The 26851-nt window shown below is 38.9% G+C and overlaps 1 protein-coding gene across 1 annotated transcript in view; it reads right to left on the bottom strand.

Annotated features, from left to right (window-relative positions):
* mkrn1 (makorin, ring finger protein, 1) overlaps window positions 1-26851 on the bottom strand; it is a 98678-nt gene that overhangs the window by 50348 nt on the left and 21479 nt on the right. The window contains exons 2-3 of the mRNA XM_041215592.1: window positions 25488-25616; window positions 7062-7303 (exon numbers count right to left, since the gene is read on the bottom strand). Coding sequence (XP_041071526.1) covers window positions 7062-7303; window positions 25488-25616 — 371 coding nt within the window. The remainder of the gene's footprint in view (window positions 1-7061; window positions 7304-25487; window positions 25617-26851) is intronic.

Raw genomic sequence — 26851 nt, 5'->3', positions numbered from 1 at the left:
CTGAAGACAGGCATAAAATATCTTTAGGCATCTGACCAAGTAATATTGTTGTAATATATGGTAGGTGAAACAAAGAATTAGTATACCCTTTCTGCTGGTTAGGGAACCATAAAATAATATGGGATTATTATCAGAGGTTGAGGTACAGCTAGAAATGTTACAAACAGATCTATTGATTTCTAATCAAGTTCATACACAATACAAAAAATGATGGAAAAACTCAGGTCTGGCAGCAACTGTGGAAAGATAAACAGAGTTAACGTTTCAAGCCTAATATGATTCTTCTTCGGAACTGAAGAGAGGTAACGTGATGGGTTAAAACCCACAAATGTTGCCGGACCTGCTGAGTTTTTCCAGCATTTTGCTTTATTCCAGAACTCCAGCATCCACAGTATTTTCCTTTTATCATACACAATACATATGTTTATCTAAAAATATGTTAAATGACAGAATAACACTGGCATTATTGTACTGTCATTATTGAAACTATTCTTATTGCTTTTTTATACATAGGAAAACTAGAATAGAATTCTCCTTTAAACATCACTGTGGATAATTTGAAAGATAAATTAGTTCAAAAGCTTCTGCGGCAAACTATGTGGTGTTGTCACTCATGAACTGCAGTCAGCTGTATATGGAATTAATCAGCGCATTGATAACAATGGTTGAGACACATAATTAATGGCCTCCTTCTGTGCTGTAAATTTCTATGATTCCATTTCTCTCCCAACATCAGCTAGTTAACGAACTAATGTTGTCTTCAAGGTATTCCAAGCCCTTCTGGTTAAGGCCACAGAGGTTTTGTCAGGTTTCGATCCGAGGACTAGGCAATTTTATTTCAACACTTGGACTTGCTGCTTCTTTGCAAAATCCATCATAGGAATTTGTTTAATGCTATTATCCTACTCAATTGTATATTGCCTTTCCAATACTGCTATCAATAGTATGCAAGAACATTGATTTATGAATTTGAAGTGCCCTGTATATGAAGTAGACTTCCAAGCTTAGGACATAAGGCAGGAAAGACCATGGCACAATCAATTCAACCAGTGATGGCATGATTCGTCAGAAGTCTTTCATACATCTTGCCAATTTGATCTTTAGTTTTTGCTGTGCTTGCAAGTTTCTGATCAGATATTTGTATAGCCATCACCTCATTGTTTTAAGGGTGTCCGCTGTACTACTTTCTGGCACTTCGCTAGCCTGGACTAATGATTGACTGAATGCCTGTCAGTGATCACAAAAATCAGAGTTTTTGGAAAAGAAATACAGTAATAGTGATATTCCTTGTCCAGACAAAGGTTTCTTTTGATTTGACATTGAACAGTGAAGGAAAATTCACTCAACCCTTTATTTTAGATTCCTGCCAAACAGTCTAGTAGTATGCAAATTATATCTCAAAAATGTTAAAGCTAGTAAAGCATGCTCCTGCATTAACTACACTGTGAACATAGGACATGCAATCTCCCTCTATCCACTCATTTTTATTTTAGCTGCCAGTTAAGTAGAGTAAATGCAGATTGAAACCTTATGGGAAAGTTACAAAGATTGGACTTATTTAAATATTAAAGCAAATAATCAGCGACCGGTTCAACAAAGTCAACAGTAAATATTGCTGCAGGCTCACATTTAACCACAGAATAAGGACTTTATATGACTGATCTCGCCTTTTTTGTATAAATGACTGCTTGGCTCTGTTCTGATACCCATATAAAACAGCTCAGGGACTACAAAAATGTGTATAGTTCATTCATCAAAATGCAGAAATGATTCTGAAATACACAGCTATTAATCAATTTTATATGTTCTAATGGGCTTCTTTTTCTGAGATGCCAGCTGATCATGATAGTTATCCATAAATAAATAGAGAACAATGGGATATCCAGGACCAATTACAATGCAGTAATATAAAATATTAATCAAAATATTGATTTAATTACTTTACACAAAGATATACAAGCTCTTAATCTAAATCAAAACCAGAAAACAACAATGGAAAGGTATTAAAGTGGCACCTGAACTCAGAACAATTTGTCTGAAAATGATTCATTATTGAATATATAAATGTAACTTAATGTGCTGTTTTAATTCAGTTTTTGGCTTACTGTGTAGCAACTCTCCCAAAAGTTTTCATGTCAAGGGCATACAATTTGGTTATTAACTGTCATTATTGAAAAATACAGACAATAATTATATTAGACTGGCTTTGGATTACAGTAACCCAAACAATAGCTCTGGTGAAATTCTAACAACAGAAAATAGCACTTCACTACATCATAATCACAAATAAAAATTATCCAATTTCTGTGGACATAGCTAAAATACTGCTAACAGGGAACAGATTTTGAGAAGCAGAACTTCTAATAGTACATGTTTTAGTTATTGTATGTTTTATTGAAGTGATTTGGGTGTATTAAAACCACATCAAATAGAGAACAGTTTCTGAAATCCTAGACTACAACTTACTGTGGTTAAAAAAATCTATGCTGTAGATCATTACATCCTTTATTGCAGACTTACACTTACATAAACTAGTGGTATTTCAAAATTGTATCTTAATGTCACCAAACTGGATTCAATCAGACAACAGTTTATATACAATAGCATTTAGCTTTACAAGAAAAAAGAGCAAAAAATCTCAAACAGGTATGGAATGATCCTTAACCCCTTCCCTGTATGTTTCGCTACAACTCCCCAATCCCTCTTGCACACCTTCCTTTCTTCTAGATCGTATCAAAACCATTTGTATCTGATGTTATAATCTTTCTGGGATCCCACACCCATTTGTCTGAATTATGCTAAAACCAGTACAATCTGCAACTTTTCTCTCTCACTGTGTGTTGAATCCATCCACAATCACCTACACCTGTAAATGGTTACAAATGCCATTCCTTTCTACTGGTGGACTACAAGGAGAACTGTTTAAAAACATAACATGAAACCATGAGGAAAAATATAATTTGAAGTAACTTCAGATTTTTTTTTAAGTATTTGAATAATGTAAAGAAAAATTCAGAAAGAATGAAGGTACATGACATCAAAAAACAAAAGGGATTGATTTAAACACGCAATTGGATTTGGCTGCTTTCTACAAATGGGCTGTACTACCACCTCAGGCAAGAGACTTCAGTCCTGATCAGTCAGCAGCACAGGCAACAGGTCAAAAGCCATCTACAAGCTAATCTGTTTCACCCACTTTCGAGGCAATGGGAAGAGGGAAGAAGGGGAAAGGGAGCACATAAAAATCAACTTGCAAAAATCAATTAAATGACAAAATATGATCAAATGCATTTTTGTACAATTGTGACGGAGTTGATGCATGACTTTTAATTCTTAAGACATGGATCTTTTACACAAAATACAAGATTATCTTAAATGCTGATACATTGTAGTTTTAGTAGATATAACAAAACTGTAAATTAGACAAAACTTCAAACAGCAATATCTAGGTACAACAAAATGATATAAGACGTATTATAGGAGCAAGTTCAAAAGCAAAGTGGAGAAGCATTCCATACTACAAAATACCTTAGGGTGCAACTACAGCTGGAAGGCAAAGAAACCCTGTGACTTACCATACAAAGAGAAAACAGTAACATGAAATAATTCAGAGAAGGGCAGAGTAGGGTAAAGTGTGACCGAACAGCAATAACACATATGATTGTAACCGATGATGGCTTGATTGCAGTCTTCTAATTCAATCCAGTTGTGTGTCCTTATTTACAGCTTGCTGCAATCCTGCTTGTGAATCAATGCTTCATATGCCAGCTGCTAAATAAATGCAACCGAAGGTGTTTGTGTGTTTGTGCGTTATTACATAATTTTGTCATTAATGGAAACAAATTCCTTTTTTTAAGTATCCTGTCTAGTCAAATTAAATGTCAACAGCTCAACAAGTTACAATTGGCCATTAAATTGAGAAAAAGTAAATTTATTTTACTCTGACTCCTTAAAGTCTTGCCAAAGTGAAAAATATCCTACTCAGGCTTGCATAACCAGCAGTTGATTAAAAACAATAGTACTCAACAAAAAAGTTTAAAGTATCAAAAATATGAAGATTTAAATTTATTCCCACTTTGTGATACTTACATTTCAATAATGACTCACCGTTTAGACTTCCTTAGTGTTTTCTACAGTTAAGTCGGACTAAATGGTCTGAGGTTTGGTTGATCGTACTTCCCTCCCTCAATATTTAAAGTGGAATAATACAGGTAAAAGAGAGAAGTGCTTCAACTGCAAATATACTGCTCCCCTCTCATGTGTGTATAATTCATACAGGATTAGAATAGTCAAAATGAACAAAAATCTAAGTAAGTTTATTCTTTGAAAATAACCACACTCGTATCTGTCTCTTCATATTAGAATTCTAATTCTATGTGGTCACATTGTCAAAGTTCACAGCTTATAAAACCTAGCATGAAGATGACATATACTACACTGAATAGTAATTAAGGGACATATATATTGAGACACTTATTTTTAATTTCAAGATTGCATACACACACACATACACACACACACACACACACACACACACACACACACACACACACACACACACACACACACACACACACACACACACACACACACACACACACACACACACACACACACACACACACACACACAAAGTCAGGCCATGAGTAACTACATATCTAGGCTACCAGTTTCAAAGCGGCATTTGAGGAAACTAGCTACCTCTTGGTAGGGGCATGTATGTATGTATACAACAAGACTCCCCAAAAGTGAAAGGAGTGCATTTTTTTTAAAGAAAAGAAATTTCAAAGAAAAAAATCTGCTCTGCCAAAATCATTTGGTTATGTAAAAAAGTGCGGTGCAACTCTGCCATCTTGAAACTAGGTCAACAATGGAAAGATGGAGCTGCAGTTTCCCTTCCAGGTTTCAACAGCAGCACATGTTTACAACCAGATTTGCTTCAGTACCTGACCATCCACAAGCAGTCACACAGGATCAGGCACTTGAGAATCCTTTTGGGAGAAAGGAAATATTGTTTAATTTATCTATCACCTGATGAAGAATTTTAAGAAAGTGTATTTAAACTGCTCATTAATGTTCATTTATACTAATACTCTTGGGCAAAAATTTAAGGTGACTTTCAGGTATTGATGGGTTTTTAGTAATGAGATCTCCCAGCACAAAGAATGTGTTTTAATATGATACATAAGTAAAATTATTAGCTTAAAAACATTACTATAAATAACAACTGTTTAAGTTGCAACCATTTTCTCCAACACTTTCAATTTAAAAAGTAGATATAATTTTGGATGCACAGTTCTTAAATTACACACACTTTGGAAAGTTTTTTTGCAATACTTTTTATACTTGAAAAGGCCTTATTATTACAAATGTGGTCTTGTAAAGTACTAATTTTAAGGAGGGGTCAAGATATCCTCAATAATTATGTAATTACTGCTAAATCTCAACAAAAAGACAAGAAGATTTGGAAGAATAACTTATTAATATTAAGTTCCACTATGCTGTATGACATCCCAAAAGGGCTACATTGTAAATGAGCTGTTAAAAGCTAAATTGAGCTATACCATATGTAATGACTGGAGCAGATTTTGGCATGTTAACTATTCATAACCATAAAGACAGCAACTTCACTAAATGGCAGAAGCTCCAAACATTTGCAGTATATTACAAAACCAGTGAAGGATGAAAACGCTACATTTTAAAATGACGTGTGAATAAAGTTCTTCCTTTCATCACTTGAGAAATATGTACTTGCAGCCACCTTATCCTTAAAAAAAAGAATCAGCTACTTCAGACTTTGCAGCATTCTCACCAAACAGTTGAATAAAGAAAAGTCCTTTAGGGAACAGAACTAAAATTTAATATGATTCATCAGCCACTTTATACAAAGGACTATATGACACTCATTGTTAGCTAAAACATGTATTCCATAAATATCACTTCTATTGACATTGGTAAACATGTCTACTTCTGAGTTGGTTAATCAAAACGTAGCATGGTTCATAAAATCAGCAACAATAATTCCTGTTTTCAACAAAAGCCCAAAATACATTTATTCAGTATGACGCCCAGTAACAGAAAGGTAGTTAAACTGAATGATGTCCTTGTGCCTCCCTCATTCTTGATACTTCCAGAAATATGCCAGCGTGTGATGTTCCATAGGTTCTACTTAACACTGCCTTTTAACAAGGTAAAGCAGTTCTATAAACTTAAAGATATCTGACAAGCAGTGATTCCCTGTCCTTGGTTATAGCGTGTTGCACTCTACATCATAATTGTAAACTCATGTTTTCCGGCGTTATCTTCCTTCTGTATTCTTTAAGAAAATCAATTAAAATATCAAACAATTTAGGGAAAGATACCAGGGAGTAGGCACGATACTTAAAGAATTTCTCCTTCCTCAAATAATTAAACATTGCTTAGCAACTTCCAGCAAAGGTGGATTTTAGGAAGGGTTACCGATTTATAGTTTAATCTTTAAAAGCTTCATGTCATTTTGTGTCCTCAGACTGAGGGCACCATCTGATTTGACTTTCTATCAAAATTATATTATTTTGTATAATGTAATTCTTAGGAGCAATGAAAATAGTAGAACCAATAAGTGGGGGAAAAAAGCAGAAGGCCAGTCCAGGGTCATTGTAAAACCAGCTTCTTAAAAAAACAAACCAAACGTGCGTCTTACCAGCAAGGGATGGGGGGGCAGAAATATCCAGGCACAGAAACATAACTTACCTTCATAAATCTAACATAGATCAAATTGTGCTGTTTTAGTTTTAACATTGTAACCTCAATTTTCACAAAATCTGAGCAAAAGACTTAAAACTAAAAGCTCTTTTAAAAAGGAAATCAAATTTGAATCATTTACTTATTCCTATACAGGTAGCCCTTGTTCATTTGTAAGGTAAATAGGTAGGGAACTGCTTTGTACAAGGTATTGTAAATAATTTTGAACATTGGAGGCTATATAAAGTAAACTGAAAAATACTACAGTAGATTGTTTTGTGATTTTTTTTGTTTATTTTGTTAAGTATCAAGCACGTAAACATGTCGAATCAGCTTACTTCGTCCACAGTATGGCTGTCCAGGTATAAACTCTGCTGCATTAACCCAGTCCTCCAGGTTTGAGCTTGTTGTTGCAGGGTTGGATTCCTCAATCACTGTTTTTGTGCTCATTTCACCATTTAATTTGGTAAGTGGAGTAAGTTTAGTAGCTGATGCGGTGGCAGAATCCTTCGGGATCAATGGCGTAGGACCACTCTGAACCTCCGACAATCCTTGGTTTGACGGCTTCACGTGGTCATACCTGTATATCAATTAGGGATGTTACAATTAATGCAACATCATAAATCCGTTATAACAACCTTTTTTCTTAGGAATATGGGTACAGAAGTAGGCTATTCAAACCCTCGAGTCTGCTGTGCCATTCAATTAGATCATGATTGATCGTTATCTCAAATTTACTATTTGTTTATGTTCCACATCCCTCACTAGCCTTCTACAAAACAAAATTCAAGACGTGGGTCAGTAGAAAGTTTCAATTGACTTGGGGAATATGCCCACTACTGTTTGCATGGTAAGTGTATCCTGATTTCACTTCTAACTAGTCAAGCTCTAATTTTAAGAGTATGCCTTCTTGATGTGGATTACCCCACTGGAGGAAATAATTTCTCTGTACTGATCAAATTGAATATTTTTTATCACTTTAGATATCTTGATTAGATCACCCTTCAACCTTATAAACCAAGAAAATGCAAGTCAATTTGTCCTCATAATTTAACTCTTTAAGCCCTGTTATAATTTTGGTGAATCTGCTCCATATCCTTCCAAAGCATCTTTATTGAGGTTCAGTGCCCAGAACCAAATACAATTAGCCAATTAGGGTCTGCGAAACAAATGACACATCGCATTTTCATTTTTGAATTTCAATCATTTTGAGGTAAATGCCAGCATTCCATTAGACTTTTTGATTACTTTTTTATACCTGTGCACTAGCGTACAAGAATATCTAAATGCTTTTGCTCATCCATACCTAGTCTTATCATTAAGAAAATATGCTAATTTATATTTCTCAAATGTAAAGTGGATGACCTCGCAGTTCTCCACATTAAAGCTCCATTTGCCACACACTTAGTCTCTGTCCCATTGTAACTTCCAGTTTTAATCTACACAATTTATTGTATCTGCTAATTTAGTGCTACTTGCAAACTTGGGTATACAACATGGATGCAGAAGAAATTACTCTTTCCAAGTAATTAATAAATGTGGTGAAAAACGCAGCTTGCAGTAAAGATCCCTGGGAACACCAATTGTCATTTGCTATGAATCATGGCAGATTTTATGTATTTATACCCTGTCTTCTGCCTCCCAACCAATTATAAAACTACATCACAAGATTACTTCCAATTCTTTGCGCTCTCATTTCTGTTAATAATCTCTTATATGGAATATACCTCCTTGACATCCACATAGGTAACACAAATAAATGCTCCTTTATCCACCGTGGCAGTGACAAAATTTTCAACTAGATACTGTATCACAGTATCTTTACAGTGCAGGAGGTGGCCATTCGGCCCATCGAAATACACTGGCTCTCTGAAAGAGCAATCCACCTAGTCCTACTCTCCTGCCTTATCCCTGTAACCTTGCACATTCTCTCTTTTGAGGTAGCAATCCAATTCCCTTTTGAATACCTCGATCGAACCTGCCTCCACCACTCTTTCAGGAAGTTTGTTCCAGACTCCAACCACCCTCTGGGTGAAATAAATTTTCCTCACATCACATTTGCTCCTTTTGCCAATTATTTTGAATCTGCTCTCTAGTTTTTGATGTTCTCTTGAGTGGGAATAGTTTCTCACTATTTACCCTGTCCATACCCCTCAGGATCTTGTATACCCAGGATCAAGTCTCCTCTCAGCCTTCTTTTCTCCAATGAAGAGAGTCCCAACCTTTCCAATTTATCCCCATAGCTTAAGTTCTTCATCCTGGGAATCATTCTCATGAATTTCCTCTGTACTCTCTCCAAGGCCTTCACATCCTTCCTTAAGTATGCCACCCAGAACTGGAAGCAGATGAGGCCTAACTAGTGTCTTAAAGAAGTTCAATATGATCTCCTTACTCTTGTATTCAATGCCTGTATTAATAAAGCCTCAGATACTATATGCTTTATTAACTGCTCTTCAACATGCCCTGTCATCTTCAAGGACTTATGTGTGCATATACCAAGGTTCCTCTGTTCCTGCATCTTCTTCAGAGGCTCTCCCTTTATTTTGTACTGTCTCACCATATCTTTCCTGGCAAAATGAATCACCTCACACTTCTCTGCATTGAACTTTATCTGCCACTCATTTTCCCATTCCACCAACATGTCTATGTCCTTTTGAAATTCAAGACTATCCCCATCACTGTTGACAACATTTCCAATCTTCATATCATCTGCAAATTTTGAAATCAAGCCCTGCACACCATAGTCAAGGTTATAAATATATATCAGGAAGAGCAAGAGTTGAACTGAACTGCTTTCTGTAAATGTGCCAGTTCCCACTATTCTGGAACCACGCCATTTAACTGTGGGCTGGATTCGAGCAATATTGCAAGCAGAATTTGTCATTTGACAACATTGACCCCTGAAGAACTCCAATACAAATCTTCCTCCAATCTGAAAACAACCATGGCCTATCTTTCATAAGTTCATGCTGACACTTTTATCAGATGATGAGTGATTGAGCACTTGGACAACTGTCTTTGATGATTGTAGTAACATCTTCACAATCGATGTTCAACTGACACATCTGCCATTAGCTGGTTTCTTCCTCCTATCCTAAATAATGGAGTGACATTTGCAATTTTCCAACCCAAAAAAAAGCACAGTTCCTGAATCTAGAGAGTATTGGAAAATTCTGACTAATGCATCTGTAATTTCTCTGCCCATTTTCTAATGCCCTTGAGTGGGAATCATCAGATCCTGGAGACTTATCCCAATTATTTGATCCATATTCATTACGTTCCTTTTCTTGACTATTTTTAGGTTCCCTTATAACAGCTGTTAATTTGCATTCTTCCTCCATGGGTATGATGCATTCATTTAACAAGTCTTCCTTTTCCAGTCCAATCTGAAACACTTTCTCTCTCCACAGATGCTGGCAGACCTATTGGACTCAATAGCTCAAAGTTCCCCCATCCTCTTTTTATAACGCTGAACCACTTTCTGTAAATGTGTCAGTTCCCGCTGGTCTGGAATCACTCCATTTAACTGTGGGCTGGATTCGAGCAATATTGCAAGCACAGAGTTTGTCATTTGAAGCCACTAAAATGATTTGGAACCCTGCTGTGTAGACAGGATCCAATTTGCTTCTGAATCCTTCCTGAAGTATAAAGAAGCTGCTTAAGTATCCTCAGGAACCTGCACAATGTTTGCAGATGATATCTGGCCACAGATCTTACCTAATGCAATTGGACCATTTTTTAAAAAACAGGCCAACAAAACTGAGCTGCATAGCTAAAAATGGCAGAGCCAAGAACAAATACAACTAACATATTGCAGCCTTGCTATCGTTCCAGGAACATTTCATAGGTCACTGATACTACCACGGTTACCTCAAATGTTATTTTTGCACTCAGGATCACCTTTGTGATATGAAAAGGATCAGAGATTTTTAAACAGAAACAGAAAATGAGGGCTGAATGCAATCTCAATTCTTGGTGGCTAGCTGCATTGAAAGGCATACCAATGATAAATCTCCCATTTCAAATTTAAGTTTATTTCTGCACTGCCTTCTGGATAGGGTTGAATGATTCATGTAATACTGCTACTCAAATGAGTGAGGCAGTCAACTTAATCAAGGAAGAGTGGATGGCAGTAATCTTTAGGTAGTGCATAGGACAGATATCATTTGCATAATTATGTTACAAACAACAGCTTTATGAAGCAAGCCTACAACATTTAGTAATAGACCAGTAGTTAACAATGCATATCTTTGATAGACCAGTATATCTGTACACAAAGAATTTCTTTGGGGAACATGTTAAGCACTAGTATGCATGTACAGCCAACTATGCATTTTAGCCTGCAATCTACTGGTATAGTTGGGGGTTTGAAAGAAATGAGGAGTCCACTGATGGATGCTGGATTTTCCTTTCCTGTCCATGGCTCTTTCAGAGGCCTTCATACCAACTATGTCAAAAGTGTTTGGATGCTTCTGCCTCTTTGAACCAACTTCCTTTTCTAACACTTGCGCTTGTTGAATTTTGCTGTCTAACAGGACACAGGCTCCTTTTTGTGACAGAGATACCGTCAGCAGCCCACCCAACATTTTTAATGAGTTCAGACACAAATAAAAACTTTGGAATCAGGATTGATTTAGGACAGTGGGTGGAACCATGACCCAATCCAATCGCAAAGGTCAATCTGCCCCAGGCAGAAATTCAGCCCAAAATATCTCTTTAGTTGCTAAATTGGAATTTTCTAATGACATCTAGTAATTGTACAGCCTTAATCTTGTGGCCTGAAGAGAAGTACGCCTTGACTGAAAAATAAGCTCAAATAAGCAGAATCAAGAAGATTGTTATGTAAGATTCAAAGCATATTTAACTTGGAAAATGTTTCATTGCTCTTAGAGCTTAAAGGAGAAGAATATTCTCTAAGGGAGACAGAAGATCTGCAGTTGTAGGTTTCATGGAAAGTGCAGCGGTTAAGCGAGGGATAAATTCAGGGAATAGGGCAATGTAGTTGACTGGGGAAAGCTACTTATGGCCATAGTGTAATTCAACTGCTGCATTCTAAGGTCTGGGTAGTGGCATAGCTCATGTGCGCCCTGTGGAAATCCAGGTGTCAATTGAGCAATAGGTTCATCCCTAAATGACCAGGTCATGAATTCATACACCACTTTAGGACTTCAGCGCATATTTACACAGGTTCTCCTCAAATAACAAATATTCTGCTATGGTCAATTAAAACAGGACAGATTGCTAACCCAAGAGAGGGTATGGCATTTCAGTTCAGAGGGAGTGCTGTATAGCCAAGTTTCTGCCTTGTGCAGATATGTTAAATCAAGGCCTCGTTTGCATGCTTATATGAGATCCAAAGGCCTTATCCAAAGTGGGACAGGGAGTTTTCATTGTGCAATAACAAACACTGGGCCCTTAACCAACCAATTATCTGCTTTGATGTTGCTGGTTATCAAATTTACTGTTTTAAGAACTATACCGTTCACAAAATAGCTCCTAAATTTGCTTACATAATAAGTGACTACACTTAACTGATTGGGTATGAATCACTTCCTTGTTAATACAAAAAGATAAACCCAGAACTCAAGGAAGACTGTGGGGTTCAGGTTTTTCTGTTTTTCTAAGAACACACCAATTTTTGTCTGCTTTATCTTTTACTAGCCATCATTCCTATTTTGCTGCTACAGGGAGATTCAGGACCTCAGAACTAGACATCGATTTGGCAAGAAGCTGCCAGCAGAGTTGATGAGAACACCCCCCTGGCAGGGGCCACAAACCAGAAGGGATTGGGCACTGGCATGGTGAGGTGCCCCAGAATAGTTGCAGACCAGCAAAGCTGTTGCGGGAAGAAAAAGCAAAGCTATACAACTGGCAAGGCAGAGCAAAGCTGCCAGTCTACAATACACACACCATCATCAATGTGCAAACTAACCAGCAAGTTGAGAAGGAAAACATCATGTTTTGAGAATTTCCATTATTTACTGTGCAATTTATGCCGCTCTGCCTTTGCCTCATACGACAGCTCACCCTCAAACTCCAGATTATTTTTAAGAACTTGCTGTGTTTTCACATTACTTACCTATTAAACTGACATACTTAACTTTAAAGACTTAAACCACACAAAAGACAATTAAATGGATAAACGCAATCATGCTCTTGCAAACAAAATGTTTTAAGAATTGCTTAAACCTTTATCATGGATACACTACAAGAACTCTCAGTTACACAGGGAAAATATGGTGGGTGAAAGAAAACCGCAGAAAGCATTTTGAATATTGTTTTGGGAAACTGGTGATCAGATTGTACAATTAGAGCAAATACGCTCACTATAAAATAACAGCTATGGTGTGTCACTGTGATACATTAATATTGCAGATACCATCATAAAACCACCTACAGGAGTAATGTGTACTACAGATAATTAAGAGTTTTCAATTAAACATGCATCCAAGCACTGAACTTAAAAGATAAATGCACAAATAGATGGTTAATGAGTATGTATGGTGAATCAGATGATACAATGATGTACAACATGGTGCCATGCCATTTAATTCACAATCCATCATCAAGGTTACTGATTCACAGTGATTGAAAAAGGCAGTTTTTATTATTACATGGTGTTCTTGAGATTAAATGCTGAATCTGCTCATTCTTTTTTTGAGTAAACTATAAATCAATAGCCTTGTTGACTGTAATATGTTACTTTACCTGCCTCAATTGTACATCTTGCCTTTTTAAAATCTCAGAATTAAACAGCATTGCAAGAAGGAACAAGGGGGAAGATGCAGAAGTGTAGTGGCTGTGGAACAGCAACTGAGGTGATGACTTCAAATGTTGTGGCTGCACATTGTGAAAATGAAAACCAATAAATCTAGTCATTTATAGGCTGGCAGCAGATAAAAGACAAAGTTAAATCTGCTAAACTGTTACAAAACCAAACAGATTAATTCAGCAACCTGCGAACCCTCTCAACAGCACCATCTGAAGTGGCCTAGCCAGGCACTCAATTTAATATAAAAAAATCAAGAAAGAAAAACAAGCATTTACATAGTGCCTTTCACAACTTCAGGACATCCCAACATTCCCAATAAAGTGCTTCTGAAATGTAATTACTATTGTAATGTAGGAGACATAACTGCCAATTTGCAAACAAGCTCTCACAAAAGCAACGTGATAACTCCCACGCAATTTGCAAAGTTCCCTGCTAAACAAGAACTAAATTCTGACCACTGGAGACTCTAGTCAAGAATGAGATGTTGTGGTCTACAGATTGTTCAACGTTACAAGCAAAATAATAGTGTGCATTCCGTGATACAGGTAGTGTCTCAAAACCTGCAATCTCAAGACCAAAGCTATGCCGAATGTCAGTTCGGGTCAAGCTGAGTCAGGTGGGGTCAAGGGTCGCTCAAAGCATGGGAAAAGGCCAGCACGCAGGCGGCGAAGGGGACAGCTGGTCAAGTGCCATGCCACTCCAATGCAAGGCCTAGCTAAATTGTCCAGGTACATTATTTTTGAATTTTAGTCTATTAAAGTTGATGCATGGCACATTCTAATGAAGTCCAGCGTTCACACAATTGGATTTGCGACACTCTACTGTATAACACTTTTCTCATAAAACAGCATATGAGCCACAAAGAATACAGTAATTATACAAAGAGTGGGTAGCCTGTAAAGTTCTTCAGATTGAGATGCCAAAGTTTTGAAATTTTATCTCAGCATACGAAAGATGTTAGGCAAGGTATACTGGATTGGAAATAGGTTCCCAGCATTCTGGACAGGCCTTGGAGAAGGGAGCACAAGTTTAGTGTTGCAAGGGTATGGTAATGCTTTTGCAATTTGACAAGACCAAAGGCAATGATCCTATAGTTAGCCAGAGCTGCAGCTGAAGTGTTGGGGTTTTTTTAACCAGAGGACAGCCATTGTGTCAATCAGGAGAAGGAGGTGCAGTTAGTCCTGGAGTTCAGCAAAACTGCAAAACATAGTCTAACTTTTGACAGATATGAGGTTCAAAAATAGAGTTTGGTTCAACTGGGTATTTTTGAAGTCAATTGGATAGGGTCTAAGGTCTGGAAACATGGGTGCTTGGGTGTTATGTTTTTATGCTAGGTATACTATGCTTGGATTCAGCATCAAACCATTCCTGTAAACCAATTTCATAACCATTTGAATGAAGCAAGTAAGCATCTCCCAACAAGTATATGTAGGCCCAGGGATCATCAGAGAACCTTTGCCATTGTATATCAGCTCATTGGAATGGATCACAAGCTGTAAAGTGATCTCTTCATCTTTGGCAAGCTGAAAAACACACACTAAGACCAAGGCTACGTACCTTTCAACAATTAGAGTGGACCTCAGAACATGGTCATTGACTTATGTGGCAAAATATGTGCACAAAGTAATTCATTTAGCTGTCTCTTTGTTGGCTTCAGAATGACTGAATTACTGGGAATCAGCACAGCTTTTGAGAGACCACAATGCAGCACTTTGGGCAGTTTTGGTCCCTGTAGCGAAGGAAGGATATACTTGCCTTAGAAGTTCACCAGATTGGTTCCTTTTTTAAAATTCATATATGGGATATAGGGGTCACTGGCTAGGCTGACGTTTATTACCCGTCCCTAGTTGCCCTTAAGGTGGTGGTGAGCAGCCATCTTGAACTGCTGCAGTCCTGTCATGGAGGTACACCCTCAGTGCTGTTAGGGAGGGAATTCCAGGATTTTGACCCAGTGACAGTGAAGGAACGGCAATATATTTCCAAGTGAGGATGGTGAGTGGCTTGGAGGGGAGCTTCCAGTTGGTGGTGCTCCCATCTATCTGCTGCCCTTGTCCTTTTGGAAGGTACTGGTTGTGGGTTTCGAAGGTGCCGCCTAAGGAGTCTTAGTAAGTTTCAGCAGTGCATTTTGCAGATGGTACACACTGCTGCTAACGTTCGTTGGTGATGGAGGGAATGAATGTTTGTGGAAGGGGTGCCAATCAAACGGGCTGCTTTGTCCTGGATGATGTCAAGCTTCTTGAGTGTTGCTGGAGCGGCACTTGTCCAGGCAAGTGGAGATTAATCTATAACACTCTTGAATTGTGCCTTGTAGATGGGGGAATGGCTTTGGGGAGTTAGGAGGCGAGTTACTCATCGCATGATTCCTAGCCTCTGACCTGCTCTTGTAGCCACAGTATTTATATGGCCAATCCAGTTCATTTTCTAGTCAAAGGTAACCCCCAGGATGTTGATAGTGAGGGGATTCAGTATTGGTAGTGCCACTGAATCATGGGGCAATGGTTAGATTCTCTCTTGTTAGAGAAGGTCATTGCCTGGCACTTGTGTGGCATGAATGTTACTTCCCACTTGTCAGCCCAAGCCTGGATATTGTCCAGGTTTTGCTGTATTTGGACATGGGCTGCTTCAGTACCTGAGGAATTGCGAATGGCGCTGAACATTGTGCAATCATCAGCAAACATCCTGCTTCTGACCTTATGATGGAAGGTCATTGATCAAGCAGCTGAAGATGGTTGGTCCGAGGGCACTACCCTGAAGAACTCCTGCAGTGATGTCCTGAAACTGAGATGATTAACTTCCAGCAAACTCAACCATCCTCCTTTGTGCTAGGTATGGCTCAAACCAGTAGACAGCTTTCCTCAATTCCCATTGACTCCAGTTTTTCTAGGGCTCCTTGATGTCACACTCAGTCAAATGCTGCCTTGATGTTAAGGGCAGTCACTCTCACCTCACCTCTGGTGGTCAGCTTTTTTTATCCACGTTTGAACCAAGGCTGCAATGTAGTCAGGAGCTGAGTGGCCTGGCAGAACCCAAACTGAGCGTCAGTGAGCAGGTTCCATAGCCTTTGCAGCATACAGTGCCGTCAACATTTCTCGATAACACGTGGACTGAATCGAATTGGCTGAAGACTGGCATCTGTGATGCTGGGGACTCTGGAGGAGGTCGAGATGGATCATCCACTTGGTATTTCTGGCTGAAGATTGTTGAGAATGCTTCAGCCTTATCTTTTGCACTGACGTGTTGGGCTCCTCCAACATTGAGGATGGGGATATTTGTGGAACCTCCTCCAATGAGTTGTTTATTTGTCCACCACCATTCACGACTGGATGTGGCAGGACTGCAGAGCTTACATATGATCTGTTGGTTATGGAATCGCTTATCTCTGTCTATCAGTTGCTGCTTATGCTGTTTGGCACTCAAGTAGTCCTATGTTGTAGCTTCACCAGGTTGACACCTCATTTTTAGGTATATCTGGTGCTGCTCCTGGCATGCCCTCCTGCACTCTTCATTGAACCAGGGCTGATCCCTGTCTTGGTGGTGATGGTAGAGTGGAGGATATGCCGGACCATGAGGTTACATAATATGTTTGAGTACAATTCTGCTGCTGCTGATGGCCCACAGCGCCTCATGTTTGCCCAGTCTTGTGTTACTAGATCTGTTCGAAATCTATCCCATTTAGCACACTGGTAGTGCCACACAACATGATGGAGGATTTCCTCGGTATGAAGACAGGACTTCGTCTCCACAAGGGCTGAGCAGTGGTCACTCCTGCCAATGCCGTCATGGACAGATACATCTGCGGCAGGCAAGTTGATGAGGTTCAGGTTAAGTATGTTTTTCCATTTTGTTGGTTCCCTCACCAGCTGCCGCAGACCCAGTCTAGCAGCTATGTCCTTCAGGACTCAGCCAGCTCGGTCTGTGCTGGTTCTACTGACCCACTCTTGGTGAAGTCCCGCACGCAGAATACATAAGAACATAAGAAATAGGAACAGGAGTAGATAATTCAACTCTTTAAGCCTGCTCCGCCATTCAATAAGTTCATGGCTGATCTTCTTGTGTTTCGATTTCCATGGTCCCAACTAACCCCGATAACCTTTGATTCCCATGCCTAACAAGAATCTATCTACCTCTGCCTTAAAAATATTCAATGACCCCGCCTCTACCACCTTCTGAGGCAAAAAATTCCAATTCCAAGAAAAAATTTCTCCTTGTCTCTGCCCTAAAAGGGCGTCCCCTAATTTTTAAACAATGCCCCCTAGTTCTGGATTCACCCCATAAGAGGAAACAACCTTTCGACGTCCACCTTTTCAAGGCCATTCAGGATCTTGTATACTTCAATCAAATCGCCCTTCACTCTTCTAAATTCCAGTGGAAACAAGCCCAGTCTGTCCAACCTTTCCTCGTAAGACAACCCACTCATCCCAGGTATCAGTCTAGAAAACTCTCTTCTGAACCGCCTCCAATGCATTTACAGCCTTCCTTAAATAAGGGGTCCAAAACTGCACAGTGTTCAAGGTGCAGTCTCACCAAAGTCTTGTATAACTGAAGCATAACATCCTTACTTTTATGTTCAATACATCTTATAATAAAGAACAGCATTCCGTTAGCTTTTTTTTGTGAATCATGTATTCGAACACCTAGATCCCTGTGCACCTCAGAATTATGCAGCTGTTCTCCATTAAAGTGCATTCTGCGCCCTTGCCACCCTCAGTGCTTCCTCCAATTGGTGTTCAACATGGAGGAGTACTGATTTATCAACTGGGGTGTGGGGAGGGGAAGGTGGGGATGGCCGCACATGGAAGTTTCCTTGCCCATGTTTGACATGATGCCAAGAAACATCATGGGGTCAGCTGAGAGGATTGTCATATGATGAGAGACTGAGTAAATAGGGCCTATACTCTCTTGAATTTAGTAGAATGGAGGTGACCTCATTGCAGCATACAAGATTCTGAAGGGGCTTGACAGGGTAGACACTGAGAGGTTGTTTCCCCTGGCCCGGTGAATCTTGAAAATTGGCCCACAGCCTCAGGATAAGGGGGTAATCATTTAAGACTGAGATGAAGAGAAATTTCTTCACTCAGAGTGCTGGGAATCATTGAAGCTGTCTGCCCCAGAGGGTTTGGATGCTCCATTGTTGAGTATATTCAAGGCTGAGATTGATAGATTTTTGATCTCTCAGGATAACAAGGGATATGGGGTGCAAGCAGATAAGTGGAGTTGAGTAGAATATCAGATTGTACTGAATGGCTGGGTGGGCTCGAGGGGCCCTGCTCTTACTTATGTTCTTAATTTGAAGATACTGTTTTTAAAAAATATAAGCATCAGAAAGTTCTATTTCTCATAATTACTTAGAATCAAATAATGCACAGCTTGTCAATTACCTGACATGGATGTTCGCAAATATGTTTACCATTTATGGTAAAGTTCAAAGACATCTTACCACCTCATTATAGCCAACCATATGCTGACTGCAAAGGTTTACTTCACTGGTCTGCATCAGATGCTCTGAATGATCTGATAGATGGGTCTCTATTCAAATACAACGACAATAATTAAAATAAGACAACCAAGGCCTTTCTGAACTATACATATCTCTACCCATTCTTGAGGTAGAACATTAGCCAGAGAGCAATGCATAATCCATATAAATTGCAAAAACAGTAAGCACTGACCAACAGCCCTGCATATGCTGTATTTAGCAAAGGGAAACAAAATCAGATAAATAATGTAATATGGAAATAACCACTACACTTTTGTAATAGCAAAGGTAAAGGGAAAAATTGTGCAGTTTGCAACAGAAGTTTTATTTGAAGGGGGGGGGGGGGGGGGGGTAGTAGTGGCAAGGGGGCACAGGGGTTAGTAGCACTAGATAATGTTACAGCTTCTAGCTGCACAGGAAAGATGGGGATTGAGATAAGAGGATTATACCAGCATCCGGCAATGGGGTTAAGCAGAAGGTTCAATAGTCTAGCAGCAATGGCATACTGGTCAAAGAGTCATGGTCTCATATACCTACCCAGTCTGATTGCATCCTATAGCTGCCAGACACCAGCTCTTCTCCCTCCACCCTACTCCCTCCATCTGAATTCCAGACAACATAGATTTCATTGGGGAGAGGTGGCTGGAAGATCAAGATCAAGATCAGGGAGAACAGTTTCTTAATAAAGATTTGATAATGGTTTAGGGGAACCAGGAGGCTTCCATTTTTGAACCAAAGTGCAGGTAATAATGCAATGATTTTTATTTGTCTCAGATTCTTTCAAAATTCACGCTAATTGCTTTTTCTCCCAGTTTGAAATGCTTTCTAACCAGCAAGGCAATTAACATCAATCTCTTCTGAAAATGCTGGAAACTCAAGTTTGAATAGCAATCAAATATAGGTTCAACTCTGATCTCTGGTGGGAACACCATCACTTTTTGAATGTAATTTCTACCATATACATTTGATCATTTCGGTCATTACTCCCATCAATTGATTGCAGTCAGTGACGTTTTGAAGTGTATACGCTAGTTGATCTCTCCAGGCTTGGCTCGTGGAGAGCTGTTACAAATTTCATGTGTCTCCAGGAGCTACTTTTTTGGTTTAGCGTTACTGCTCACGCGTGTAAGCACTCATAGCCCCCACAACCAATAGGACACCGCTAATATTCAATATTTACCTAAACTATAGTGTAGCCCAAGGACCCCAAATGTCTACCAGATTCTAAAATCTTGCACGTGCTACCATGTGCATTCATCTGTCTTTACAGAAAATAGAATGAAACCAGGCATGATTATAAACCACCAATTGTAATTACCGTGAAACCTGCAAACTAGGAACTAGGGACTTGCATCAAGTTTCCTTCATTTGCATGTTTGCAAGATTGGCTGTGCAGCAGCATTCTTTTTCTTTTTTCCATCCTCATCTGGGACTGTGACTAATTCTGGAGTGGGCCCAACAAGATGTGATTTCAGCCTATTTCCTGTTCATTGGATTTCCTAATTCATTGTCATTTTCGGGTGCTTTTCCACTGAGAGGAACATCCTGATCATGGGAAGTACAGCACGAGCAACTTGCATAGAGGAATGTGACTGTTGTGGGACAGAAGTGCTTGGGAATCCCAGCCAAATTGAGGTGGATTAATATTCTGCAGAATGCTGCGCAGGACAACCTCCATTCCTGTTGCAGCTGGCAAAGTGCTGGGGGCTGGGTAGGTAGCTCTCAGCAAATTATCAATACCTGGCATACTGGTGCAATCAGTTCTTCAGCTCCGGTTACAGGCATACCTGAAGGTTTGATCACATGAATTTTACTAATATATTATTGGAATAATCTTATAAACCATGAGAAGGCAAAAGGTAAGGCTGAAGCATTTACAACCACCTTCAGCCAGAAGTGCCGAGTCGATGATCCATCTTGGCCTCCTCCTGATGTCCCCAGCATCACCGGATATGAGTCTTCAGCCAATTCGATTCACTCCACATGAAATCAAGAAATTACCGAAGGCACTAGATACTGCAAAGGCTATGGACCCTGACAACATTCCAACAATAGTACTGAAGACTTGTGTTCCAGAACTAGCTGTAACCCTAGCCAAGCTGTTCCAGTACAGCTACAACATTGCATCTACCCAGCAATATGGAAAATTGCCTAGGTATGTCCTGTACACAAAAAGCAGGTAAAATTCAACTCAGTCAATTACCGCACCAGTCTATTCTCGATCATCAGCAAATTGATGGAAGGGCAGTGCTATCAAGCGGCACTTAATCAGCAATAACCTGCTCACAGATGTTCAGTCTGGATTCTGCCAGGGTCACTCAACTTCTGACTTCATCACAGCCTTGGTCCAAACATGGACAAAAGAGCTGAACTGAGGTGAGGTGAGAGTGACTATCCTTGACATCAAGGCAGTATTTGACCGAGTGTGGCATCAAGGAGCCCTAGCAGAACTGGATTCAATGGGAATTGGGGGAAAACTCTCTACTGGCTGGAGTCAGACCTAGCACAAAGGAAGATGGAGGTCAATCATCTCAGTCCCAGGACATCACTGCAGTCAAAGGTCCAACCACCTTCAGCTGCTTTATCAATGACCTTTCCTCCATCATAAGGTCTGACATGAGGATGTTCAGCACCATATGCGATTCCTCAGATACTGAAGCAGTCCATGTCCATATGCAACAAGATCTGGACAATATCCAGGCTTGGACTGACAAGTGGCAAGTATCATTCGCATCACACAAATCACAAGCAATGATCATCTCCAAAAAGAGAGAATCCAATCATCTCCCCATGACATTCAATCACATTACCAATGCTGAATGCCCCACTATCAATAACCTAGGGGCTACCATTGACCAGAAACTGAGTTGGACCAACCATATAAATACTCTGGCTACAAGAGTAGATCAGAGACTGGGAATTCTGTGGTGAGTAACTTACCTCCTGTCTCTCCAAAGCCTGTCCACCATCTACAAAGCACAAGTCAAGGGTGTGAAGGAATACTCTTCACTTGCCTGGATGAGTGCAGCTCCAACAAGAAGCTTGACACCAGCCAGCACAAAGCAGCCCGCTTGATTAGCACTCCATCTACCATCAGCATGCAGTGACAGCAGTGTGTATTGTGTACAAGGTGCACGGCAGCAATTTACCAAGGTTCCTTTGACAGCACCTTCCAAACCTGCGACCTAAGTACAGAGCAACAGAAGCATGAGAACACCACCGCCTTCAAGTTACCCTCCAAGCCTCACACCAGCCTGACTCAGAATTATATCGCTGTTCCTTCACTGTCACTGAGTCAAATTCCTGGAACCCTCCCTAACAGCACTGTGGGTGTACCTACACCACATGGACTGCAGTAGTTCAAGGCGGCGGCTCACCGTCACAATAACAATTAAGGATGGACAATAAATGCTGGCATTGTCAATGGCGCCCACATCCTGTGAAAGAATTTTTTTAAAAAACTAGCTGGCAGCTGAACATTTTTGCAGTTTTGTGCAGAAGCTGGTATTTAGGAGGCGATTTGTGAACAGATGAGGAGGGGGGAGCACTCTCTCAATCACTCTTAAGCTTAGTCTCCATCTCTGCCAGCCCACCCTATTTCCTATTCTCCTTCTCCGTCTCCCCATGCACCATCCATTCTTCAATCTCCCTCTCCCCGTGATTCTCTAGAGCTCCCAGTGATTTTAGCACCCCAAGCCCAGCCCGAGTATTTTTAGGGCATTCGATTCTCTTCACCTGTCCCCCTTACCACCCATCCCCATACCCAACAAGAAGTATCCGACTTTGGTACCTTTATTCAGCACATAGCAGCAGAGGAAACAAGATTCAATCCCAGAAAAAGGGCAATTTCTCTGTCACTATCCATGCTGGGTAAAGGGATCCCCATTATAGAAAAGCTATTCTTTTCCTCCAGCTGCCACCTCACCCGCAGCCGTATATATGCATTTTAAGTAATAAAGTCTTGGTACATTGTGGGTGGCAGGGGTCGAAGGACCTGAAATCATTTTGCAAAAATGTAAATATAGTGGTGTAAATGCAGCCTTATATTTTACTTCTCAATCTACCTCAAAGCTTTTCCTTAGCTGCTTTTGTTTCTTTGTTGATTTATGACTGTGTTTAAACTTATCCTTTTGTTTTCATTATTATTTCTTTAGAACCTTCAAATTTATTCTGAATTTTCTAACTTCTATTTACTCTTTTCATCCTTTGACTGTTTGCTCTCATTCGTGTCTTTTCTTGTACTTTTGTTTTGTTCTTTGCTCTGTTATCTTATCATTTCAGTCACCTTTAGCTTATCAATGGAAATGCTGAACACATCACCGCGGATCAAAGGCAACACAAAATACCATAAAAGATTCTACTGGTCCATAGTGAACTTAGTGGTTCAAAGAATGCTCATGCACAGTGGCTTCAAACACATTCTGAAATAACAGGTCAATAACTGGGATGGGGAACAAAATGCAAAGCTTAAGTTGCTGAAAGTGGCGGGGGGTGTACTTGGTAGTGACAAAGGCACCAGTTAAACTATGCAAGGTGTAGGAGGGAATAGGATTGATTGGGGAATCCATCGTGGCAGCACCTAAAATGGAAAACTGCATCTAATGGCTTTCTTATACCTTTTAAAAGGGATGACATTAGTTTGGTTTTTTTTGTGAACAGTTATTCAAGTGCTACTGAAGTGCACTGTGCCTGTTTTAGACAGTCAAAATATTTTTTTGATTATTTGTCTTTCGGTGGCTGTGAAACTTGAACCATTAAGTCTCTTATGACTACAACAGTCACTCTGGACACATTGCCAGGCTCAATGGAAATGGGCACAAAATTAGTCTATGAATTAGATGCGACTGAAACTGAACAGAACTCAAGATTGCCCATGATCAATTATGGTGCAGCCAAAGATTCCCTTTGTTATTCATATAATCAATAAACATACAAATACAACAAAGCATCTGTACCATTATTTAACTTGAGAAAGGCCACCTAGAACATTTTTCACATAACTATTTTTATTCTATAAATGGCAAAACACATGTTCAGTGCCTATAAGCAATTATATGTTAACTATTAATTCTTCTGTTTGGTGACAATGTGAAAGTTTACACAATTTTCATCCATAGCAAGTCTAACTCATTGAAGTTCATTATTTATACTCAAGTATATACAGAGCACATTCCATAAATATAGTGAACAATTCAAATGGGCAACCCAAGGATCATAGGTCATTTCAATTTATCTGCCAACGAATCAGGTGCTCCAAGTTCTGCCATAAATCAGTTACTAGAAATTGAAAAAATGAACCAAGATTCCAGATTCACAAACTACATTAAGTACGGCAACAACGAACATTAAAAAAAGGAGTCAGGATAAGAAAAGGTCATAAAACCCACTGATAATAATGACTTTTTTTATATTAATCCTCCAAATTTGGCTAGGCTTAACAGATAATTCCAAACATTCTAAAATAGTTCCTTTGATAAGAACATATTACAGCAAAGGGTTGCCACATTTCAAATTTAAGCCTACATATACTCTACAAGTATTTTTTAATCTATTTATTTACCAAACGTATTTGGTCACTTTAAATGTGTGATTGTTTAAATAAACAATCTGTCTTTTTTATACCTGGATAGAATATGTATTATTCTGAAATTAAAAAATGCCACTTTAAAAAAGCTCTAGTTCTCTATGCAAATAATTCACTGCAAGGCAAATAAACACTGAGCACAGGCTGTTTTCTTCAATTTGAAATTCATAACAAGTGCTTGATAATGAAAACAGGCTGTCACCTCATATTAGAGATCTACTGTTTTAATTTGAAAGCTTGGTTCTAGTATAGAAGCCTTAATTTTTTAATTTTAATAGTTTTAAGAGGTATGTTACAGTGCGCTGTCAACTTGAGAGTTCTCTAGGTTTGTCAAAATAGAGACAAATAGTTAAAGACCTCACTATTGTTAAGGGGAAACATCACAAAAACGTTTAGCGTTACTCAGTATTAGCAACTTTGTGGTTATTGTACAGCCAAAGAGATGCAAGTTTAATTTTTTAGTAATCAAGTGGAATCTGCTGCATTGATTTCCCACTATAATGTTATTTATAACAGATCAGATTTACAGTTTATACCTACATTATACATTTCAATGGAGTGTTTATTCTTCAGCCCTCCATTACAATAAAAAAGGTTGCTGTTCGATCATAGGCAATGCCACCTTACCCAGCACTGCATATTTATTTGCACAATCTAATTTGGAGGTAGCAAGAGTTTGCTTATGGAAGTGGTCTTTGGCATTAAGCATAAGAGAAATATCTAAGTATATGATAAAAAATATAAGACATCACTTTTTAAATGAGAACAGATGCACTCGACACTATACCATTCTATAGCACAGAATGCTGGAGTACTATCACATCTCACTATAAACTAGCAGAAACGCTTGAACTTTTCAGAGTTTCTGAAAAACTTTTAACATTGTTCAGGATTAAAAGGGATTAACATTGCCACAATTAGGTGGTCCTTACCTGCAGCGGTCTCCATAGGTGCAGCATCCTTTCTGGAAGTATTTGCAAATCAGTGAAGGCTTGCTGGTTGTAAGATCATGAGAATAGCGGCAGTTGTTTCCTTCTTTGCAAACGCCATGCATGAAGTACCTACAAGTAGAGTTTTACAGTTGGCATTAGTCGATGCATCAGATGAAAGGTCATCAACCTGAAAGTTTAATTCTGTTCTTTTGCCACAGCCAAACATGTTAAGTATTTCCAGAACTTTCGGTATTTATTAAAAATTCTTATTTACTTCAGTAGATCAAACTTTGTATTTTATCATCCCATAAATTTTAGTATCCTCACTGGCCATCATTTGTTACAATGGTATGTTTGAAAGTGGAAGAATTTTCTTTAGTTTTCAATATTATTTAATGTGATGATACACATGTATAATATAGTGGCTCTATTGCAGATATCATAGATAACATGAAGTCCTATGCTGTATGGGAAGCTTTCAAAGTTAAACAAGCTCCAAGTAAAGCTACAAAATGTCACAATACTTATAAGTAGTCTGAAATAAACTAACCACATATTAATCTTTAATAGTTTAAGCTAACATGCCAATTTTATAAATGTCTCTAACTTTAAATTGTGTAAGCACTGAATGTAACCTTAAACAAGAGGTGCTGAATTACCAAGGCTTTTGTAAACTTCAAAAATAAATCAAAGCACAGTGACAGAAAGTTTAATTGAATGGAAGAAAAATTGGATTTAGAATTGCAAATACATAGGTGTTTAAAGGTGGAGTACAGGTAAAAATATGAGCTAAAAAAGATGCACATTCAGGTTTTATACATGGAGTATACCGAGTTTATATAACATTGCTCATGCCGCAATTGTAGAATTGTTTCAGGTTCTAGGCACTCCCATTACAGCTGTGAATCAGATGCAAAGATTAACTAAAATTACACCATAAAAGCAACATTATAGTTCTGACGAAAAGCTCAAAGAATTGGGACTTTACACTGAAAGCAGGAAGGCTAAGAGACAAAATTTTTTTTAAAACTACAGTTTCAAGCAGGCAAGTAGGGAAACATTGCCGTCACTGATTGGTGAATCAAATAAGTTGCACAAATGGACACTTATCAATGTAAACAGAAGTTAGAACTTACTTTCCACAAGAAAGCTATTAAATCAAATGGCCATTGAAGCAAAACAGACTAATTTAAAAAGCAAATTGGGTAAGTATTTGAGAAAGGATGATTAAAAAAAGGATTCTGGGAATGTGCTGGGAAATAGGACAGGAGCTAATCCTGCAGTGAAGATGGGCAAAACGCAACAGTGTGTTGTAATTCCTGTAGTTTTATAAAAGGTTTAAATTTAGCATTGAATAGTTTCAA

The sequence above is a fragment of the Carcharodon carcharias genome, chromosome 21, assembly GCF_017639515.1.
Source record: "Carcharodon carcharias isolate sCarCar2 chromosome 21, sCarCar2.pri, whole genome shotgun sequence".
NCBI lineage: Eukaryota > Metazoa > Chordata > Chondrichthyes > Lamniformes > Lamnidae > Carcharodon > Carcharodon carcharias.
The sequence above is the reverse complement of the archived record's forward strand: the minus strand, read 5'-3'. Positions and strand labels throughout refer to the sequence as shown.